The sequence below is a fragment of the Lissotriton vulgaris genome, chromosome 1_1, assembly GCF_964263255.1.
Source record: "Lissotriton vulgaris chromosome 1_1, aLisVul1.2, whole genome shotgun sequence".
In the NCBI taxonomy this organism is placed as follows: Eukaryota; Metazoa; Chordata; class Amphibia; order Caudata; family Salamandridae; genus Lissotriton; species Lissotriton vulgaris.
In genome coordinates, this window is record NC_141685.1 from 771,288,985 (window position 1) to 771,312,350 (window position 23,366).

At 45.5% G+C, this 23,366-nt stretch overlaps 1 protein-coding gene across 1 annotated transcript in view; it reads left to right on the forward strand.

Moving 5' to 3' along the window:
• The window catches only part of SWT1 (SWT1 RNA endoribonuclease homolog), a 1,175,709-nt gene that overhangs the window by 267,264 nt on the left and 885,079 nt on the right, over window positions 1-23,366 (forward strand). The window contains exon 4 of the mRNA XM_086956007.1: window positions 7,061-7,736. Within this exon, the coding sequence (XP_086812133.1) occupies window positions 7,061-7,736 (676 nt within the window). The remainder of the gene's footprint in view (window positions 1-7,060; window positions 7,737-23,366) is intronic.

Here is a 23,366-nt window from a genome sequence, read left to right on the forward strand (position 1 = left end):
TTCAAAATGGGTTTTGTCCCAGATTCGCAAATCCTCCTCCTACAATACCACCAAAACCATCCAATCAACATCTGCACATGCTTCGGATAGAATTAAACATCTTGCTGCAGAAGCATTGGGGTGCAGGCATCCACTCCAGATATTTTCTGGTGAAGAAGAGAGACAAGAACGAAATTAAGACCCATTCTTGACTTGAAAATAGCAAACACATGGATTCACAGTGAAAGGTTTTACATGCCGTCATTGCATCAGATCTACCAACAATTACACTAGGGAGATTGGCTCTGCCCCATAGACCTCTGAGACGTGTACTTTCATGTACCCATCGCCAAGAAACATCGCAAGTTCTTGAGGTTTGTAGTGGGGCAGGACCATTATCAGTACCATGTTCTTCTATTTAGCCTCAAGTCAGCTCCCGGAACTTTCTCAAAGTGCATGGCAGTAGTTGCTGCCCACCTCTGAAAATATCGAATCTTCATCTACCCCAACCTAGATGAATGGTTAATCAAGGCTTCTACTTCACTGGAAACCCTGCAGCCTTACAACTGGACATGCAAGATGCTTAAACGATTGGGGCTTGACATCAACTACAACATGTCTTTTTTCCAATCCAATTCAGACTCTTCAGTATTTAGGGGCTACCACCAACACCATGCGCACAAGAGTGTGTTCTTCGGAGGAGAGACTTTCATCGATCCTTCGGAAAGTGTCACTCTTTAATAAAAGCCTCTCATCCCACTGTGAGGTCCGTTTCATCTACTCCATATATCTTCCTCACTCTGAATGCGCTTCTCCAAATGCGTCCTCTTCAGGAATGGCTCGAGGACCAGTGGTACCAAGCGACAGTCAACTGGGAAGACAAGATCATTATCTCTCTTTATGCAAGCATTCTCTAACATGTTGATGCTCACCAACCAACCTGCTTAAATGAATGCCTTTTCACGAAGGCGGATCCCTCCAGACCTATGTTACTGGGGTGGGGACCTCATGTAGGTCATCTTCAAATTCAAGGCACTTGTTCTCCAAGGGAGATGACATATCCTATCAATCTCCTCAAACTCCTGGTGTTTCGCCTTTAATTCAAGAGACAGTCCCTGCTTGTTCAGATGGACAATACAACCACCATGCACTATCTCAACAAGCAGGGGCGAACAGGCCCAGACTCTTATCACACAAAGCCAAAGCAATTTGAAAATGGGTCATAGCCAGGAACCTGCGGATCATGGCAACTTACCTCCCAGGTGTACAAAGTGTGCAGGCAGTCGCCCTTGGCAGGGTTCTGAAAGAAAACCGCAACTGGGTCCTTCACAACGATGTGGTCCAAACATCTTCAGGCTGTTGCTTTTTCAGTACATTGACTTGTGCACCACCTCAGCAAACAAAAAATGCCACAGCTTCACCTTCAGATATTTCCAACCCGGAACTCTGGGGAATGCCCTTTGAATCGACTGGTCTGGCAAATTACTCTACCCCTTTCTGACGATCCCACTGACCCCGTCAGTCTTCATCAAGCTGTCCTACTCGAGAGCCAGACTCCTCTTGATAGCCATGTCAATTGTAGTTCACTGACCATCTTCACATGTCACAGCATCCACATCTGAAGCTGCCATGCAGACCAGACCTGCTAACAAAGTTCAGAGGCCATATGGTTCACCCCAATCTTTCCTCCTTGAATTTAGCAGCATGGCTCCTGAGCTAGGGCAATATGGACATCTGAACCTGCCACAAGACTGCATGAACATCCTCAAAGAGGCTAAACGGCCATCAACCCATTTAGCATATGCTTTCAAGTGGAAGAAATGTTATATTTGGTGTTGCTCCAAGAACATAGACCTTACATCTTGCAAGGAAGACATCATTCTTCCATATCTTCTCCATTTGGCAAAATATGGCTTAAAATTCTCTTTCATAAATGTTCATTTGGTGGCCCTTACTGCCTACAGAAAATGTCCTTCACAAACCTCTTTTTTTATTCTGGTAATCAAGGATGTTTTAGAAGGGTTGAAAAAGGGTTTCCTTCCCATTAGGCACCCTTCCCATCCTTGGTAGCTTAACATAGTTCTTTCACGTCTCATGCAGGATTCTTTCGAACCCATTCATAAGGCATCCCTGCAACATCTTTCATGGAAAACCTCTTTCCTCTTAGTAATTACATCAGCTCGTAAGATTAGCGGAATCCAGGCTTTATGCTCTAACATGTGTTGTAGAAACACGGGTTAACCCAATAAGTCGCTGGGACCTGGGTGAGTAAATGATATAACCAAAGTGGTCCCAGATACTGAAGCAAATGAACTAAAATAAAATACTATCTCAACTGAATTCAAAGGGAATATCACAACATTGTTTTTAATCACAACGTGTACAAAATATTCAATAAAACACAGTTCATAAAATACAACAATAATTGATCATAAATAGTGCCCCTAACGGAAGGGAAACGGGAGGGGGTATGGTGATTTGGAAGGTGAGGGAACTATACAAGTGCCAAAGCAGTGGTCAGTTTGACCTCAATAGAATTTTATTAATAATCAATTAACAAAGGCTAATAATCACAATTCATAAATTAATATAACAAACTCATGCCTAACAAAACAGATCCACAAATGATAAATGGGGAGAATAGGCTGAGATGGGGAGAATAGGCTGAGGATGGGGAGAATAGGCTGAGGATGGAGAAAAGTGTGGACGTTTCGACCCAGGTTATTGCAGGCATCTGATGGGGCTTTGCTAGAGGGTCTTCATCAGGACAGGGAGACAGGGGGGGGCAATATATCTGCACAAAAAATTAATAATGTTATATTAATTGTGGTCAAAATGATTCATATCACTCATAGAAAGTACGTTGTTATTGGTCGGGAAGAGAAACCATACCAAGGGGACACATAAGTTGAAACCAAGGTAATATGAGGAATATTTATATGAGGGTGACCAAATTTGAAAAACTGCAGGTTAGAGCACAGGTATTGCATTAAAGCGAGTCATAAAAAAGGGGGCGTGTTTCGCCGTTCCATATATCTATTAAGTAAACGACTAGGTTGGTTGTCAAGAAACATAATGCCGGGTGATAAGCATTGAGGACAAAAAGCACATCAAAAGAATTACCTCAATGAAGGAGCGTGGGTATAAGGTAGACAAAGAATCCGCCACGTGGGTCAGGATCCTATAAGAAGTAAGTTGTTGACAATTTCCCCGCAGTCAAGAAAGTGCTTACCCAGAACGGACAATGATTTCAAAGAGGGGGCCTGGATCTGTTTTGTTAGACATGAGTTTGTTATATTAATTTATGAATTGTGATTATTAGCCATGAATTGTGATTATTAGCCTTTGTTAATTGATTATTAATAAAATTCTATTGAGGTCAAACTGACCACTGCTTTGGCACTTGTATAGTTCCCTCACCTTCCAAATCACCATACCCCCTCCCGTTTCCCTTCCGTTAGGGGCACTATTTATGATCAATTATTGTTGTATTTTATGAACTGTGTTTTATTGAATATTTTGTACACGCTGTGATTAAAAACAATGTTGTGATATTCCCTTTGAATTCAGTTGAGATAGTATTTTATTTTAGTTCATTTGCTTCAGTATCTGGGACCACTTTGGTTATATAATTTATGCTCTAACAAGCCTTACACAGTTTTTCACTTGAATAAGGTAGTCATGATGTCGGACTTGACATTTTTATCCAAGGTTATTTCGGATTTTCATGTCCGACACTTTCTTTGCCAACCTTCTTTTGGAATCTTTCAGCCCCGGCTGAAAGATCTCTCCAATTCCTGGATGTAAGACCGGTCTTAAGGTTTTAGCTAGATAGGACACATGACATGCACATATCGGACCAATTGTTTGTCAATTATGGCCCAATCCATACAGGTCTAGCCACTTCCAAACAATCTGTCTCCAATTGGATAGTATCTTGCATACTATTATGTTACCAAAAAGCCAACATGACGTTGTCAGATAGACCTTATAGTACATTATACTAAGGACAAAAGCAGCTACTGCCGCTTTAATGAGAAATATCTCTATTGCGGAGATTTGTAAAGCAGCCACATGGAGATCTGTTCACACAGTCACTAAACATGATTGTTTGGACTCGGATGCTCGAACAGATGCTCAAGTGGGACAAGCCTCCCTCAGAACTGTATTTGCTTTATCCAGTCCTTCTTCTCTCCTCTGTTTTTCAACCGCATTTTGTGGGGAGGAGCTTGTTATTTTAGTCAAATGCTTATGACAGTCAGTGGAGATCCCCCCAGAAGGGATAGTTTCTTACCTACAATCCCAGTTCTCTCTTGGGAAAATCTCCATTGAAGTGATAAGCAAGCAGCCCCTTCCCCCGATGAACATAACAGAGGAAATGATTGGATCTACCTATCACTAACACTACTTGTTAAAAAAACGTGGGCAATTGCACCTGCTACTCATTACGGGAAATGGTGGTCTCTAGGTCCTTAAAGATACAGATGCTGTTTAAAACTTACATAATGGCAACCTATGGGACTAAACTGTCCTGCTATCATTCATCTTTTACTTTTACAGAAAAGGGTTTGTGAAGAGATTCAAGCAGTTTTGGAAAAACATTAACCTAAATTATACATACACACACACACACACACACACACACACACACAAGTGTACATTGACCCGTTACTGAGTACAATCTAACGAATTTCACCACTGTAGCCTGTTTTTAGGCTGCATATTATGTTCTTAATTACTACAGGCCTTCCTGAAGAAAGGCTAAAGTCTACAGTTAATAAGATATTCTTTGAAGAAGTGCCCTGGGAATCCCAAACGTGGGCAGAACTATTCAAATGCATATGACTTCATTGGAGATTACCCCTAGAGATAACTAGGATTACAGGTATGAAACCATGCCTTATGCTTTAGCTAGCCCCTCCCGTAAGTTCTCATGTGTCTAAGGTTTGCAAAATAATGAGGTGCTTATGAGAATCATAATTTTTCTCCAAGATGTTTATTTTTGAAATGTCATGCATGTGTATTTTACAGTTCATCTTTTGTTCTCGTCTATGCAAAAATGCTCAGAAATGTTGCATTGTAGGGCATTATATAATTTTTTTGAGGCCTGGCTGGTTACAGGGAAGATGTTTATTGGTGATGAGACAGGTGAGAAGTACCTCAACTGGTGGTGGAGCAGCAGATGAGTTATGGTGGGGCAGAAGTCTGACTGATAGTAGCTGTCAGATACTTGGCTAGTGGTGGGATAGAAATCTAGCCACTATTAGGGCAAGAAGGCTATCCTGTGGCCGAGAAGACGGTTTCACTGCTGGTGTTTGAGACAGTAGGACCACTGCATTTTGCAAGTTCCACTAATCTAACGTAATATTTGTCAGATTGGACAAAAATATGGATAACGAGCCAGTCGTTGGCCTGGCGGATGAGAACTCTAAGGTGGCTCCATGGCAGGTGTGAGATTCTTACTAGTCTTGGTTTTTTCTTTGCAGTCTTTTACATACAGTTGTGTTTACCACAAATGCATGTGAAATCCCTAGTACTAGAATGTATTGTACAAACCAGGAGTCAAGTTAGCATTCTACACATACCTGACATTGGTTATCTTGAACGCTCTGCTGATGGATTGGGGTCATGGCCCTAAATATTAGTCAAGTCCTTGTCTTGGCTCATAAATTGTGTAATTTGCCTTGTTGGTTAGTGGGCTTGGCGGTGGTTGGTTCTGTCGCTGGGTATTTTGATGGTGGTCAGTTAAACACAGAGGTATAGGAGGGAAAAGGAAATAGGATCCTTCCCATTCATAAATGAACAAAAGGAAACAAAAAATAGAACATTGACAATCCTATGTCATTCACATCAAAAGGAAGACGTGCAGTATCCTTAACATGTCTGTAAAGAAAATGTTTACGTCAGACAATTCTCATTGTAGCCTTGCTAAGCATGTTTGGGAAAATTGACAATTATTCAAGAATTGGGAGAAAGCAACCACGCAACAAGGGGCATCAAAAGTTTAGGTGACACCTCACAAAATCACCAATGAGGTCCAGTATCAAAGTGGAAACATCTCCTGGCTCATCATGGTTCTTGCATCCTAGGCTGTGGCAAGCAGTGATTACTGGCTGGTTGGTGCAGTGGCCTTGCTGACTATTTGGAACAGTGGCCCTGACTGGTGCTTGAGCCGGTGGCCCTGACTGGTGCTTGAGCCGGTGGCCCTGACTGGTGCTTGAGCCGGTGGCCTTGGCTGGTGCTTGGGCCAGTTGCCTTGGCTGGTGCTTGGGCCAGTGGCCTTGGCTGGTGCTTGGGCCAGTGGCCTTGGCTGGTGCTTGGGCCAGTGGCCTTGGCTGGCGCTTGGGCCAGTGGCCTTGACTGGCGCTTGGGCCAGTGGCCTTGGCTGGCGCTTGGGCCAGTGGCCTTGGCTGGCGCTTGGGCCAGTGGCCTTGGCTGGCGCTTGGGCCAGTGGCCTTGGCTGGCGCTTGGGCCAGTGGCCTTGGCTGGCGCTTGGGCCAGTGGCCTTGGCTGGCGCTTGGGCCACTGGCCTTGGCTGGCGCTTGGGCCACTGGCCTTCGCTGGCGCTTGGGCCACTGGCCTTGGCTGGCTCTTGGGCCACTGGCCTTGGCTGGCGCTTGGGCCACTGGCCTTGGCTGGCTCTTGGGCCACTGGCCTTGGCTGGCGCTTGGGCCAGTGGCCTTGGCTGGTGCTTGGGCCAGTGGCCTTGGCTGGTGCTTGGGCCAGTGGCCTTGGCTGGTGCTTGGGCCAGTGGCCTTGGCTGGTGCATGGGCCAGTGGCCTTGACTGGTGCTTGGGATAGTAGCCTTCACTGGTGCTTGTGAAAATGACCTTCACTGGTGTTTAGGGCAAAGATGGACCTTGACTTGTGCTTGCCAGCAGCGTTCTTGACCGGTGCTGGGGGTAACCACTGTGACTGTCTCATTGGATTAGTAGCATGACTGATAGTTGGTCTAATGATCTGGCAGGCGAAGTTCCTTGACCTGCTGGAACAAGAATCATTTGGCCTAAAGTTAAGAGAGTTGCTACAGTTTGAACTAATGGTACAGTAATTTTCCATCTGTTCTGTTTACTCTTTCTAGCACTGAGCCCAGCAGTTGCTCTTCATCTAAGAGACTAAAAACAGACTCCTCTTTCATACGTGACACTTCACAGTCAATTCCAAAAAAGACCTCCCCAGTTTCTGTAAAAAAACACTCTTCCACAAGTGTGAACGTGAGGAGAACTTCAGCTGGTTCTTGTTACTACCAGTTATGCGGGTTGACAAGGAAACACAAAGAAAGTGGAAACAAAGACCAGTCTGACTTAGGGTCTTCGGGTAAGAAATGCTCCACTGAAGATGCACAGCCAGCAAGAGAAACCCCCACACACAGAAAGGATACACGACGACAGCAGAATGGAGAACACAGTGATAAAATAAATAAGAAGGTTAAGAGATCTAGAAAAAACATAGCCACGGATGAACAAGGACCTACCCTGAACCCTACAGGGCAAATCCCTCACAAAATTGGAACTTGGATCAATAGCTTCAAAATTGTCACCCTGCCAAAGAACAGCAACAGTTCCATTGCTGCCCGTACACAAGCATTTCAGGAATCATGTGAAAAACAAGCACGGTTGAAAAAATCCCTAAAGAGGGCTACATCACCATCGCAAAATGCTGTTCGTATCCTGCCACCCAGTCCCCCAAAAAGGAGCAGCTTTTGTGGGGACAAGAAAGAATATCCACCTGAATCCGACAGGCCCAACTTTACCCAGGTAGGAAAGTGCTTAATGAAAGCCTTTTTAATTTATCACAGTTCTTACTTAACTTGTGTCCCACATGTAGTTATGCTGTATTTGTTTAGTTTGCTTTTATAGTACTGTAAATTGGGTGCCCAGGGGTGGTGTTAATATTTTGGATTGTGAAATGGATGCTGGTGAGAGGTTGAAAGTTTGTAGTTTGACGACCTCTCCAGCGGTGCAAACGTCTTATTGTGCGTATCAGTTAACATTGAACCTACTTGGGCCAGGTAGGAGAGTACATCCTTATAGTGGCCATGGCCTCTCTGGTGAAAGCTAGTGTTAATTAGAATAGTGATTTGTGGGTATAGTTGAGAGTTGACCTATGGAATATGTGAAAGTTTTTGGATAAGGGGTATAAAATAATTATAATTATAATTAGGTACTTATTGGTGCTAGGAATTAAAGTGATTCAGAAAAGGGGATGGTGATGAACAGAGTGTCTGAATTAAGCAGACCACTCTTACCCAGTCCAAAGATCAGGGCTTGATCCATCACCGTTATTTATCTCACTGCCCCATCCCAGCTCAGAACCTGGCTATATGCAAATCAGTCTGTCCCTGGCCCAGTGCATCATGGGAACAGGGCAGACTAAACTACCAAGCCAATTCTTCACCAGAAAGGAGACAAGCTACCGGGGACCGGTTTCTGGCATTTCCACCCCTTGTTGTTAAATATTTTATCCACCCTAAGCGTGGAAGTGTATACTCAGATGTGAGTCCCTTGCTCATTGCACCATCAGGATTCAAGCAAGCCGGGCCGACGACGGCTGAAATGCCAGAAACCGGTCCCCGTTAGCTTGTTTCCTTCCCAGTGTAAGAATTGGCTTGGTAGTTTGGTTTGCCCTGTTCCCATCATGCACTGGGACAGGAACAGACTAATTTGCATATAGCCAGGTTCTGAGCTGGGATGGTGCAGTGAGCTAAAAAACGGTGTTGGATCTAGCCCTGATCTCTTGACTGGGTGAGAGTATTCTGCTTAATTCAGAAACTCTGTCCATCACCACCCCTTGTTGTTAAATATTTTATCCACCCTAAGCGTGGAAGGGTATACTCAGATGTGAGTCCCTTGCTCATTGCACCATCAGGATTCAAGCAAGTCGGGCCGACGACGGCTGACATGCCAGAAACCGGTCCCCGGTAGCTTGTTTCCTTCCCAGTGTAAGAATTGGCTTGGTAGTTTGGTTTGCCCTGTTCCCATCATGCACTGGGACAGGAACAGACTAATTTGCATATAGCCAGGTTCTGAGCTGGGATGGTGCAGTGAGCTAAAAAACGGTGTTGGATCTAGCCCTGATCTCTTGACTGGGTGAGAGTATTCTGCTTAATTCAGAAACTCTGTCCATCACCATCCCTTGTTGTTAAAGGAATTAAAGTGGTCATTATGCCATGGGAAGTTTGTAGACCCTTATGAGGAATTTGTACAGTGCTAGTTTTAAGACTGAGAATATTTGAAATCTAAACAATGAGGTGGCAAAGGAGGAAGGGGATATTAAATTATATTCAGTGATTTATCACAATGCGCATGACTTATTTCACAGTTCTTTCTTTATAAGACCCTGTTGGTGCTGGCAATCGTGCTGAATGTCTCCACCTCCCCCTAATGATTGGTGCATTATACACCATTTCACCTGTTGCTGTTCGTAATGAAATGCCAGCCGTGTTTTCTTACTTGATGGGAGATGATGCTATAGATATGAATTCAAGCTCTCCAGAGGCTTTCAGTAGAATATTTTATTTGCTATATTGAACATGGCAAGGTAAAAATGTGTATCCAATGAGGAACTCAAGAACTTTGATTATTGGAGTGAAGGTAGGTAGCATGCTAGACTTTATATAACAGCTACTTTAATTGTGCATGTTTACTGGGATAAGGGCACTGATGAAGGATTTAAGGGAGGGAATAGAGGTGAGGGCGTATTCTCCAGATGCTGAGATGGTCTTACAGTGAAGAGGGGGCCAGCCTATCAAATTTATTTTCTTTGCTAGTAACACCCCACCTTGTCTCTGTTGTTATTTTGTAAAACTAGTGATATAGTTGGTTGTAGTTCTGACAAGGCCCCTCATTACAGGCTCTGAAACCATGACTGCAAGGGCACAAGGATCTTAGGAAGGATTTAGATCAAAATCTTCAGAACTGACAGTGATCATCCCTTTATGGAGGTTAGAGGGGTAGACTAATTGTGTTTTGATAGAAGGTAATGGCCACTTTGGAGAGTTCAGTTTCATTCATATCTTCAAACCAGCCATGTTTGTTTGGGATGTTGTATCTGGGGTGCATTTCATTTGAGAACTGCGCTTCTCTCACCCAGATAGACCTGACTCTCTGTGTCTTGCAGTTTCATCTAGCCTCAGTGATCACGTTTGTGTTGTTGAATATCAGGGTTTGATTTACTGCATTGTTCATGAAAGTGTCTGTAGGTATTTATGCATCCTGCCCTTGGAATACGGTACTGAAAAGTGAACTGTATTCTCTGGGTTACTGGGAGTTAGTGTGGGGCTTTGAGGACCGGGGAATGTACTCTAATTTCGTATGATTGAACCAAAGTCTAGCTTTCTTGATTTGTAGTGTCAGTAATTCCATAGTTTATTTCTTTGGGGATCCTTCGTAGATATTGTTGCAGTAGTCCAGTCTCTGCTTTACCAAGACCATGATCACTTAAATGCAATTTGTGAGCAGGGAGATGAGAAAGGTCATTTCAGATGAAATTGTGAGGCCTAGGGATGGGTTTGTGTTAAACCACATTCCAACGTTTATAACTACTTCATAATTGAGAGGGTGAATGGATTCAAATTGATGCTGATGTTTCTGACCGAGGTAAAATAGAGTATAATACCAAATCAAATTTCAAAGCTTTATTCGACAGCATGTCATAAAAGCAGTTGTACACCCTAACACTACACTATAAATACTACAAAGTTAAACTCATTATTTTAAAAACTCATTAAACCATAATGCTGTCATTCCTGATTAAGAACAATTTATACAGAATAATTAAAATAATTCAACAAGACATGAATTTAAAAAGTTGATCTGGCATCAAGCGGTGTCATAAAATTCATTGGGCTGCATCTGGGAGCTGCAAAGTGTGGGTGCGTATAGTCCAGGCCCACCCTAAAAATGTTGCAACAGCAATCGCCACACAGGGTGTACAATCTGATTCCAGTACTCTTAGCGCCTCTATGTACCTACGTGTTCCTAGATTTAAACACACAGATTTTATCCACTTACGGCGGGGGCTTGCGTAAAGGGGACATACAAACAGCAGATGAGGAATGTTCTCAATCAAGTCTTTACAGTAGTGGCATTTGTCATCCTGAGTTGCTGACCATTTATAAGTAAATACCTTCAAAGGAAGGGTCCCGGTTCTGAATTGGAAATACAATTTTCTATCAAACGACCTTTCAATAATGTCCCAGTAAGGCTCACATGATGGTAAAGGTTTGATATCGAGAAAACGACCGGTTAAATTAGTATTGGATCCAGTACTATAAGCTGTCGACCAAACCATATCCCAATACATTTTTTTCAAAGTTGCCTTTGATGGAAAACTTAAGGCATTGGGAGTGATCCATAAGTAGTCTAGTTCCAACTTAGGTAGCATTCCCCTTATTTCTTTAAGCCACGGGATGGAATGAAAGCGATCTGCCCTGATGATGTCCTTCAGGGCAGTGGCATAATGAGCTAGTTCAGGGGTTGTCATAATACGTCTCCTGTATAATAAAGGTCGTAGCCGTGCCAAGTCCTCTATATTCTTCCTGCCAAGATCATATACCAATGGGACGGTAGGAGTACTTTGGGGAAGCCCAACTAGGCGGCGTAGAAACCTGTTCTCCGCCAGTGTTAGTTGTTTCAAATTGGAGAATCCCCACAATTCCGAACAGTACAAGGAGGCACTTATCACCTTCATGTTATAAATTTCTAAAGCAGGGGTGATTGGCTTAGTCAATGAAGCTTTATGCTTAAGTGCTGCTACACCCGCCAGCTGATGGAATTTTAAAACAGCCATATCGATGTGATTTTTCCATCTCATATTACACTGAAGGTGTCGCGTTCTAATCTAGGACCCTGATCAATACTGTGACCTTATGCCCCTAAACGGCTATAATCCCTTTGTACCCCTATATTGGCATAACCGATCAAATGTAATATTTCAGAAACTCGTCTCTGGCCTAACACGAACAGAGCCACATTTCAGAATCACTTCCTCTGCAGCTTCCTTTGCAGCTCATTAGTGCAAATGACACAGCAGAAGCCACTATCTAAGATTCCTAGATTACACTCCAAGTTCTTCAACAAGATAAAAACTCAGCAACCTGGGAAAACCCCGCTTGCTATGTTTTGATTAGTAATAGAACTCTAATGAGCACTGAGAGACGATCACTTCCTAGTGACATCTTTATTGACGTCTTATGTCCAAAAACTTACGTCAAACCAGGCACCTTTCAGGTATAAATATTACCAACGTTGCCTTAAGCAAACGCTGCCTCGATACTATCGCTGCTTCGCTGATACTGAAGCTATCGCTGCCTCAACGGCATCAGCGAACGATGGTGTGGTGCACATAGGAGCAGAACAGCTGTCCCCTTCAGAGCCCAGCAGATGCAAGCTGCCCGCGGACGCTGCCCCTCCTCTTCCTCGACGCGCAGAGAGAGACGCTGTCTTTTCTCCTGCCGAGAAAATCCAGCTCCGGCGTTTCCAGCCTACTCTTGCGAGTGACTGGGATATCGAGTCCCTGGAAGGAGATACCAGACCTCCAACATTCTATTTCAGAGTATGGTATTGACTAAACCCTTAGAGAGAATTCTTGAAGCAAACCTTGGCAAAACCAACTTAACTAAAACTGCTACTTACTTACTCCCTCCCAAGTATTAGGCTTAGGTCAGGTACACTGGGGTAGGCTTAGTTAGAAGCACCAGTTGAGTACGTTAGCCTAATGTACATATGAATGTATATATGTTTTATTCATTTTAAACCATTGTATGGCTAAGAAACCATATCAATCCTTTTACAGTATTATTTCGCAATACTCATTTTACTGTACGCACTTTTTATAATAACTAGTCTTGCAATTGTGGCAATTCATTTCTCTTGCACGAGAAGAAAGACTGTTCAATAAATAATACCTTTTTATTGAAAACACCCGTCTCTCTATTCTCTGCATATTGATGAAAGTAATCTGCACAAAACTGACTGAGTAAAATAACTGTCTGATTCACACAACTCTAGAGATTGACTCTTATTCTAAGGAGCAAAGTTGTCATGTTTATGCGGTTGTTGGAAAACGGAATCCCTTCTTGTCTGTACCAGGGAAGCTGATCACTTCCTATTCAGTTAAGAAAGTGTCCAGTGACCTCTGAGCTAGTTGGTAACACACCCAATTAAGTTTAGCATAGTCAGTGGAGACCTGGAAGATCCGCACTTCTACGTCCATCCTACTGTTTGTTATTCCAATGCGCAGGGCCTATTGGGCAAATAGGAACTACACTACAAAGGGATATTCCTAGATACGTGAAGGCCTCAACCTGTTCTAAGGGAGTTCCATTAAAATTAATTGTACCTTTAAATGTGTTCCGCTGGTTCAAACACATGAACTTGGTTTTGGAGGTGTTTATCTCAAATCCACGCGTTTGGCAGAACTCACCGAATGCGTTAACTGCCTTCTGGAGCCCACTCTGAGTTCGAGAAACTATCAGCGTGTCGTCCGCAAACATGAGAACTGGCACGCGTGCCCCTGCTAGTACAGGAGCATCAGTGGGAGAGCGGCTTAGATGGTCTACACTGCCATTGATGTATATAGAAAACAGTGTGGGTGCCAGAACACACCCCTGCCGGATGCCACGTTCGACAGGGAAAGGGTCGGTCACCTCACCCTGAGCCCCCCACCTAATTCTAGCATAATTGTTCTCATGCAAGCGGACAAGAAGCGTTAGCAGTTCCGGGGCCAACCTTCTTCAGCAAGTACACTCCAAAGCTTAGAACGAGGAACTAAATCAAAAGCGAATTTTAAATCTACGAAAACAGAATAAAGGGTCCCGTTGGTTAGAGTCACGTTCCCCCAGTAGAGAGCTATAAAAAAAAAGACCTGATCAACTGAACTTGTACAGGGGCGAAAGCCAGCTTGATATGGGGACAAAATATATTTTTCTACTATCCAGGATTGCAATTTATTTTGCACTAGACGACCTATTAATTTTTGAGCCGAGTCTATAAGACTGATAGGTCTATAATTACTAGGTAGTGATTTGTCTCCCTTTTTAAAAACCGCAATTATTTCAGCACCCTTCCATGAGGTCGGTATTGGTGCACCCCTAGCCACAGAATTTGCTAAGCACTCAAAACACCAAGATAATCGATCACTTAAAAACACATCAGCAGGTATGCCGTCCATTCCTGGGGCTCTGCCCCCTGTCACACAGTCTAGCGCTATGCTAACATCTTTGATTGTAAACAACTGACATTGATAGAAAACTGTAGGGGGTAGTGTACACTCTCCTTCAGCTGGATTACAAGCATATTGTGGTTTGAAGAAGTCTACCCACTGGTTTTTGGCAACATTATTTTGCGGGGGTTGTGCTATCCCTCCTCTGTCCCACTTGACTAGGGCCCAAAATTGCTTTTGGTCCTTTGCTGCACTAGCAGATTTCAGATCACGCCAGTGATCCTCATCCCACTGTTTCCTGGCTTCCTTCTGGGCCTTCCTATATATATCCCTCGCCTTTCTTACACCTGGAATGTTCTTGCTTCTGAGTTCGGTACTAAGATTCTGGCGGGCTGCTCTACAGGACTGGTTGTACCACCCCACCTTGGGTAATTTTTTATAGACCTTATCCAATTTTGTGGACTTCATAAAAAACCCTTGGAGCTTGGCAAAGAAGTTTGTGTGAGCCTCAAGCATAATTTCAGGAAAATGTTGTTTTTTACTGTATGAGTTTATCTTGCCCACTTCTTCGACCACCACTTTTTTAAGATCCTCCAGCCTCTCCGGGTTCTCAATTAGTCTACCCCATTTTATATGGCGCAGGTTATTCGAGGCTACAATGTCTAAGGTGACTTTGCCGCCCCCATAATTTGGTTCTCTTAACCCCACGTTAGCTTGGAAGTCCATGCAAAGAGGGTTGTGGTCACTCTCCATCCTATTTTTTACGATCGTATCGATCAGCCTATGCCATTCTCTGATGTTCACCAGAAAGTAATCTATTCGGCTGGAAAACCTACCATTATCGAATGTTTTATCCCCCTGGAGATCTGACGGGGTACGCCCATTAGCTGCTCTGAGTCCTCTCGTTAAGCATAAAGCCTTAAGTTGGATGGCCACCGCTGTCCATCTTCTGACTGCGAGTAATTCAAGCTGAGGGACACCCCATTTGCTGTCCTCCTCTGCAGCTAGAATTTGGTCCTCTTGGCCAAGTGGTTCAAAGGTAGTATTGACATCACCCCCCACAATAATGGACAGCTGTGTTGGGAGCGCCTCAAGCTCGAGAGCGGTGATTACTTCAGATGTTTGGCCCCCCGCTACTCCCCTAGCATAAATGTTAAAAATAGCCACCCCCTGTCCATTAGCCCATGTGAGGTTAACTGACAAAATGTCATTTGATGGGGAACTCCTTTGCTGAATTCTACAGCATAATGATTGGCGAATCCAGAATATCAGGCCCCCTGATGGGCGACCTTTGGGATTTTTTGTTTCTGGTACTTGGAAATTAAGGAACCCAAAACCCTGTACTGAGATCAATGACTATGTTTCCTGGAACAGAATGATGTCAAATTGGTCAATAAAGTTACACCATTCTGGAGATGTTATCTTGTTTGCAATTCCTGCAAGGTTCCATGAAAGAAAGGACAACCCTGCCTCAGCTGCTGGGAAGCAAAAAGGGTCCTGAGTTGTTAACATACCTTGAGTTTCAACCTCCAACCCGGAATCAGGTTCTATATTAATAAAATGATAACCTGATGGTTCTAATGGAAGCACCTCTAGACCAGGGCTAATACATATCTCCAACAGATTGCAGCAGGACTGTTGTTCGGGATCCTTATTCTCTTTTCTCTTCTCTGGAAAATTAGATTCACCCACCCTTTTTACTTGGGTCGTAGAAATAACATTGGTAAGAGCAATCCCCTCAGCTATGGGAATACACGTTATATCAAGCTCGGCTAGTTCTTTGAGCACAACACTATCAGCCCTCCCAAGTCAATCGCATTCATTCAAGTCTGACAGTGCCGCAAACCTATTTTCAAGGCTAATTCCCCATTCTCTGGTTTGGACACCCCTTCCCCACTTATTTGACACCGAATTCCAATTTGTCCTTAATATGCTAGGGTTCACTGTACTACCTCTACGATAGAAAAAATCTAAAGTTAGCGGAATTATGTCAGTGCTCCTACGTTGTGGGGGAAATATATTTGTCAGGACATCAGGGAGTACTTCTGGACATGAAAAATGCAAAACTTCACAATCTCCTCCAAATTTTTTCGCACTATTCCCTATCCAGTCTACCCTTCTTGCCATATTGATTTCCCTAGCTAACTGCTGTTTACCCCTTGGAGATATCAAAATATTATTCGATAACCAATGGAACACTTTGCTGATCAAAGAAGATGTAGATTCCACCTGCCCAGGCTTCAAGGGGGGTACGTTGGCCAGGACCAGAACAAGGGGAGAAGCATCTACAATAAGTTGGACGGAGCCTTTCTCTAGACATGATGCAGTGGGTTTTATTGGGGGGTTTTCTTTGGCCGTTTCTTGGCCACCTTTACCTACTGAGTGCTGAATAGAGGGAGGGTTCGATACCACTTTCTCCCGACCCCCCACCGCACTCCCAAAAAGCTCCTCATTTGATTCAACTCTACTTGAAACTTAGTTTGATGTATTACCCACCTCCTCATCTGTCTTGTTTAAGAGACCTCGTAGCCTATTTACCTCTGCTGTCAACTGGTCAATTTTAGCTACCAATGGTTTAATAATGCACTTAATCTTTGAATCGATCATGCTCACTAACTTCTTAATTTGGTCATCTTCCATGATCTTCCTCCCACCACCCACCATAGTATAATACCATGAGGGAGGTTCAGTTGATGGAGAAAAATGATGACCTTTATTACAGATCATTTCACCATCAGATATTTAACTGCCAGCCTGGTGTATGTATCTGTGAGTCACTTGGTGACCTGCTAGCATGAATGAAAGGATTATAGGAGAGTGAATGGAGGTTGATGGTTAGTGTCGTCATCATGTAAGTGTGTGAGATTTAAAACCAGATGACATTGCTTTGTGTCTTGTACATCGAGCAGGGGACTATCAACCAGAGCACTGTTTGACCTTCTTTGGAGGGTGGAAGTATTCTTGTTTTCTCACCAAATAAAAATAAATAATGGCATTCTAGATGTCTCTTTTCTGCAGTTTAATATCTCAGATCCTATATCAATAGGCATCCATCTGCTATGCAGGAGTGGAGTGATGAAACAGGGAATTGGAATCACAGTAATGGTGACTAGATGAACTTAACTTAGCATACAGTATCAATGCATGGTAGCTGCAAAAGGAATATACTACAACACGATAAGTAGAGCACCTTGGTAGAGACCAGGCCTAGTAAGTGGGAGCTAAAAAATGTGTTTCTTTTTATAAGACCGCTTATTCACCTAGGAAACCTTTTTTAGAGCTTGTGTGGAAAAATTACTGTGGTGGACCCACACTATGAATACATATACTGCCTTTACCCAGAGCAGTTGAACATGGATTGTAGGAAATGATAGAAATTCTTGGCAAAAACCTTTTCTATCGATGTTGGTACCTTGGGGTCTCTTGGTGGCTCACCGCAAATGACGGAGGTAGTTTCAATTGCAACATCTGGTTCTGCCATGGATAGTGGTACTTTGTGTAAAGATGGAGATACAGCAGGCTCTTATGTCCCCGCTATGGTTTAGGATTTCAGTGTGGCTGTACCCTTCTGGTGATTTTTTTTGCAGAGCAGAGAGAGAAAATGTGCTGTCTACCCTGGAGGCACCTTGGTGTCAGTGGGGGTCTGCTCAACAGAATCGGCTATATAGTGCTTTTTACTGTGATTGAGGGACACTTGTTTTTCTTTCAGCCAGGTAAAGATAAAGGGCCAGATGTATGAAAGGGTTTTACCCATTCTGTTTCTATGGGAAAATGTGTTCGTACATATGGCCCATCGTTTGAGTACTTTTATAAGAACTGGAATGGGTGATGTGTAGGATGGCCTGAAAACTTGCTCATCAGGGATCTATTCTTGCACCAAATCTCCCACTATAAAGAGCCAGCTATCAGCAGCATTAAGAATCGTATGTTTACCGGTGACAGACTCTGTCTTTCACATTAGAGAGTTTAGTTCTTTTTTCTTGAATGTTCTGCAGCACAGTTAAATGCACTGATGGGTCAATAGGTTTTGACTCTCCCATATTTCCAGGGATTTCGAGATCAGGCACATATGTTGGCAGACCATCTAATACTCTTCTAGGCAAGTTATTTATTGCTGTCTGAACTCCAAATAGATTATGCAGCCAGCTCTGTCTTGGGTCCAATAGCCTAACGGTGAAGACACGTTTAAGCTTACCATTGGCGTGTTCTATGACTCCGTTCCATTCCGTACTGATAGGATATAAATATAGCAGTTGTACTCCAGGATATCAGTGAACGCCTTTGTGGCAAACATAGGGCCATTTGTTAGAACAAAAGATAGGAACTGCTCCCACAGCTGCTAGGTACGATGAATGAATGAACGAATGAATTAATGAAGACCATCTTATACAGCGCAACTTAGCCCAACGGGCGTCAAGGCGCCTAACAGAATACACATGATGTAGGAGCCAAGTGCCAGATTACATATATGCCTCGGCAAAAAGCCATGTCTTTAATGCTTTCCTAAACAGCCCGATAGAGGGTTGCACTTTTAATTCAGGGGGAGGGTGTTCCACAGCTTAGGGGCCACATAGGAAAAGGCCCTTCCTCCCCACCTGATTCTGCAAACCTGAGGGACAGCCAGGAGGTTCTTGCTGGAAGAGCGAAGCTTTCTGCTGGGGTGTATGGAACCAGCAGAGATCTTATGCTTTCTGAGCTTTTGCCAAACAGGGCTCCATAGACAAGGCACAGGATCTTGAAGGAGATCCTGGCCTGGATCGGGAGCCAATGCAGGCTCTTCCTGGCTGATGAGGCTGAAGAGTGGCTGGAGACATTAAGGACAAACCTAGCTGCCGCATTTTGGACAGTCTGCAGGCGTTGTATCAGGCCTTTATTAATGCCCGCATAGAGCGCATTGCAATAGTCTAACCGTGAGGCGACTAAGGCAACCACGATCTGTTTCCGGGCTTGCAAGGAGAGATAGTGGGAAATTTTCCTTAGTATCTTGATAACACCCCAGAAAGTGGAGACCGTTCTGTTTACCTGCTGGACCATAGCAAGCAAGGTGTCAATCATCACGCCCAAATTACGAGCGGATTTTGTGGGTAGAGGACAGGCTCCAAGAGATGGGGGCCACCAATCGCTTGACCATATGTCCTGATCTCTACCAAAGATCAGGACCTCGGTTTTCTCCCCGTTCAGTTTCAGTGAGTTCAGGATCATCCACTCTGAGACTGCCTCCATGCAGTTCCTGAAACTGGAAGTGGAGGTACACACATAGTGGGAGAGAGATACCATAATTTGTGTGTCATCGGCGTATGACACCACCTCCATCCCATGCGATCTTACTAGCCTAGCAAGTGGGTCCACATAGATGTTAAAAAGGGTAGGGCTCGGAGGAGCCTAGCCAGCAGCCGAGATGGCCGCCTAGCGCCTCGGCTCCGTCGACCCGGGTGCCTTTTCCGATATCCTGACCCTAATCCTGCACCTCCGCGAACCCCACTTACCTCGGAGACGCTCCTACTCCCGCTGCGACGAATTCCGGCGAAAGCGGAGCGATCCCGGGGGTGTAGAGCCTCTGCTTCCACCCCGGCCTCTTGAGTGGCCACAGCAGGGACATCGAGTGCGGAGACGGCCGGCGGCGACAACAACAGCGGCGGCCGCAGCGGAGGGGGAGGAGCCGGTGGACTGACTCCACGGGCTGGCGCTGGGCTTTCTCACTGCAGCTTTCCTCGGCTTGGCTGCCCAGCGCGCCTTCCCTGCAACATTGTGTCGCCTCCACGTAATGTATCCCGGCCTCGCTGGATGAGGGCCGGGATTGCTTCTTTGTTGCACTCTCCCGCGACGGACGCCATTTTCCGCGTCTGCATTCTTGCATCTGCCAGTGGATTTCCTTGTTTTGCAGGCTCCCTGATCTATGAAGCCCCCTTTTGACCGGCTGCATTCCCATCCCAGTGCCAACTGTGCCCTGTTGACATTGCACAGACTTTCGGGGGCGGCTCGCTGACAAGTAGGGCTTGCTTCCATGGCGCTCCACAGCCGTGCACACAAGATGGTGGCCAGTTGCGCATCTCCCATTCTGGATCCTCCGCTGGGGCTGCGTGATGTCCTAGACGCAATTGTGGACTTGCGTATGGCCTTCCGTGTCCTCACTACCGATTTGGGGGCCCGGCTCACTGAGATCCTTCCAGCTGGTCACGATTGCCCCTCAGCTCTGCGCACTGCGCCACATCCTCCATCGGTTGAAGGTGGATCACCCGCTCTGGAGTGTACCGGGGCGACGGATGGGCGCGCCTCCATGACTGCTGTGGTGCCCCTCGGCTCCGCCTCGGGAGGGTCCGGCGGCACTGCTTCTTCGCTGGGGCCGTTGCCCGGGCCTCGGACGCCATGTTGCCCTTCTCCTTTGTTCTCTGGAGACATGCTTCCTCGCATCATTCTGGACTTGCCGTTTGGACCCCGTCGGGCTGCTACGCTGGAACTTTCATTTGGTCTTGCGCCCAGTTGTGCGGATTTCGGTTTGGCCGTGAAGAACTCTTGTGCCCTAAGTCATCGAACTTTCAAACAATTTGCCCCGTCGCAAGCACCTCGACTCCTGCACTGGATTTCACCGGAGCCCTCCCCATCCATGTTGGCTGATCTGGACTTGGACCCTGTTGACACGCCGGTTCGAAGGGGACAGGGTTGATGATGTTTCGATTATGTTGCTGCTTTCTATGTGTATGGCCGGGACTGTGGACGTAACTTGTTGGAGGTACAGATCGATTAGGTACTAGGTCGGGGCCTGGGGTCGGGCGGCCGTGGGTAACGTTGCTATTCGTGTGTTCATTGCATCGGACATGCTGGATTGGCCCTCCTCCGGTCTTATGTGAAATGTGCTTCTTTTTCGTTTCCTTTTCCTTTTCTTTCTTCTTCTCAATTTCTCTTTTCTTACTACATTTCGGGTTTTTTGGGGAGATGAAACACTCTGCTAGGGGGGGGGGGTAGGCCGTAGCCTCTGCATGTGTGTAGGGTGGGGGGGTACGTTTTAGTTGGTGTTTATTTCTATGGTGCCTTTTGTTCTTATATAATTTCCTCTTTCCTAGGCCCGTGTTAGGCAGACTGGGGGATGGGAGGTGGCGCGGTGTTGGTTGGGATGTTGCGTCCTCTCCTGGGGTATGCATACTGTGTGGCCGTCCTCTGGCTGGAACTTGCATGTTGCGAGCCGCACTGATTGATATGGATGTTTGTTGTCGAGTCCCTCCTACATGGACCTAGTTCTCTTCTTCTTGCTTGTATTAGTGCGGAGTAGTACGACCTGATCTTAATTGTCGCGATGAAAACCTTAAAATTAACCTTCACCGATCCTGAGACATGGTAATATGGTAATTACAGTGTAACTCATTTAATGCTTGCCTATAACGAAGATATTGCTGTGTCGTCGTAAAGTTGCATTGATGCTCAATTGTTAGCGTGGCCGGCCGGAAGGTTGTAGGCCCGTATTTGTACTGATTTGATGCACAATAAAGGTTTTCAAAAAAAAAAAAAAAGGGTAGGGCTCAAGGCCGACCCCTGCGGGACCCCACATTGTACAGGTGTAGCAGGGGAGAGGTACTCTCCCAGCTTGACCTTCTGCTCTCTCTGATTGAGGAAGGAGGTCAGGAGGCTCAGCGCTGTGCCCTCCACACCTATATCCCTAAGACGAGCTGTTAGAATAAAGGGAGACAGGGTGTCGAAGGCTGCTGTCAAGTCGAGCAGTACCAGGAGGGTGGTCTGTCCCAGGTCGACCTTCGCACGAATATTATCTACAACTGCAAGTCTTTTATGACCGCTCAAGGCATGGCTGTTTTTGTGGCTAAACCTGTAAGAATTTGGACGTGAGACGACCGCTACCAATATGTAATTATATTGGTTTGCACTCCCGGTTGGCCTGATATGGTCAAGGCCTTACCTGTAGGCAGTCTAGGCTTTGTGAATCATCTGTCAAGTCTCGTTGTGAGCTAGGCCCAGCAGTTCCCCCAGCAGCTCCTTCATTGCAAGAGGAAAGAGCCCTCAGTGATTTAAACTGTGACACCCAGCCCTTGAAGATTCGAACCGTGCCACTGGTTTTGAAACATGCTGATCCAACCTCAAAGCACTATCAATCACACAATCCTTACACAATGTGAATTTGTCAAGAAAGTTCTTGGTTTCTCGGATGTCGTTCTAGGCGTGGATCCTGCATCCATCAACTCCCTTTAAATTTGAAACACTGTGTTCGAGGCATATGAGCTGCAGATAGTACACTGTGCAGTAGATCGCCACCTGGTGTTGGGCTCGGATGATTGCAGGTTGTTGTCTTCTTGGAAGAAGTCTTTGCTAGTCCTGAATGGTGACTCCTCCCTTGGACAATACTGAGCATGGGCATCGGCTCCATCCTCTGATTGTTTTTTTCCACCACTGGGTTCGGATGAAAGTTTCTCCGCTCCGGCCAGAAACAGTTTTTCTGCAACTTCGACGCGCAGAACTTCATAAAACAATTACTACCTGCCTTTGACATTGACGGCGACACCTTTTGACGCCAAAGTTTCCATTCCGTTCATCCAAGTGGGCCTCTGGGCCTATCGATGCCGTGCGGCCTACACCATATGGAAAGGACTCCGTTCCGAAAATACCCGAAATGTCAAGCAAAGTTTCCACATAGCGACCACCACGAGGTCTGTAACCTCTGTTGCCGGACCACAACGAGTCGACCTGCACAGCCTGTGCTTCCTTCCACTCGAAGAAAACCATCCGAGACCGGAGGGCCCGTCGACACGAGATGAGGAGATCAGCCCCAGCACCGGAAGACACCTTCGACGACGAGGCTCCACTCGTTCCCGAAGAAGACTCACCGGATCTCCAGATCGTCTCCGAGGCAGATGACTCTGGCGACCCCATTCCATCGGGTCAGCGCGTGAGTACTACTGCCCCTGAACCAGACACGCCCAATCAGAAGGCAAAGGTCAGCACTCCGCCCGCTGGTCCCAGTCAAGACCGATCCTCTACTTCGAAAGCCCCGCCTTTCCGGTTCGACTCCGAAGAAATCTTCCACGTCTTCCGGTGCCTCGACACCGACCAAGAGTCTTCCCTCGGCTCCGAAACAATGTCCTCCGCCTTTCGGTGCCTCGTCACTGAACAAGGCTCCGACACAGAAAGAAGTGCCGACACAGAAACCGAAACATGTTTCGGCCCCAAAACGGAAACCAAATGATGCACCGGCTCCGAAGCCGCACACGGTGCCGAAAACC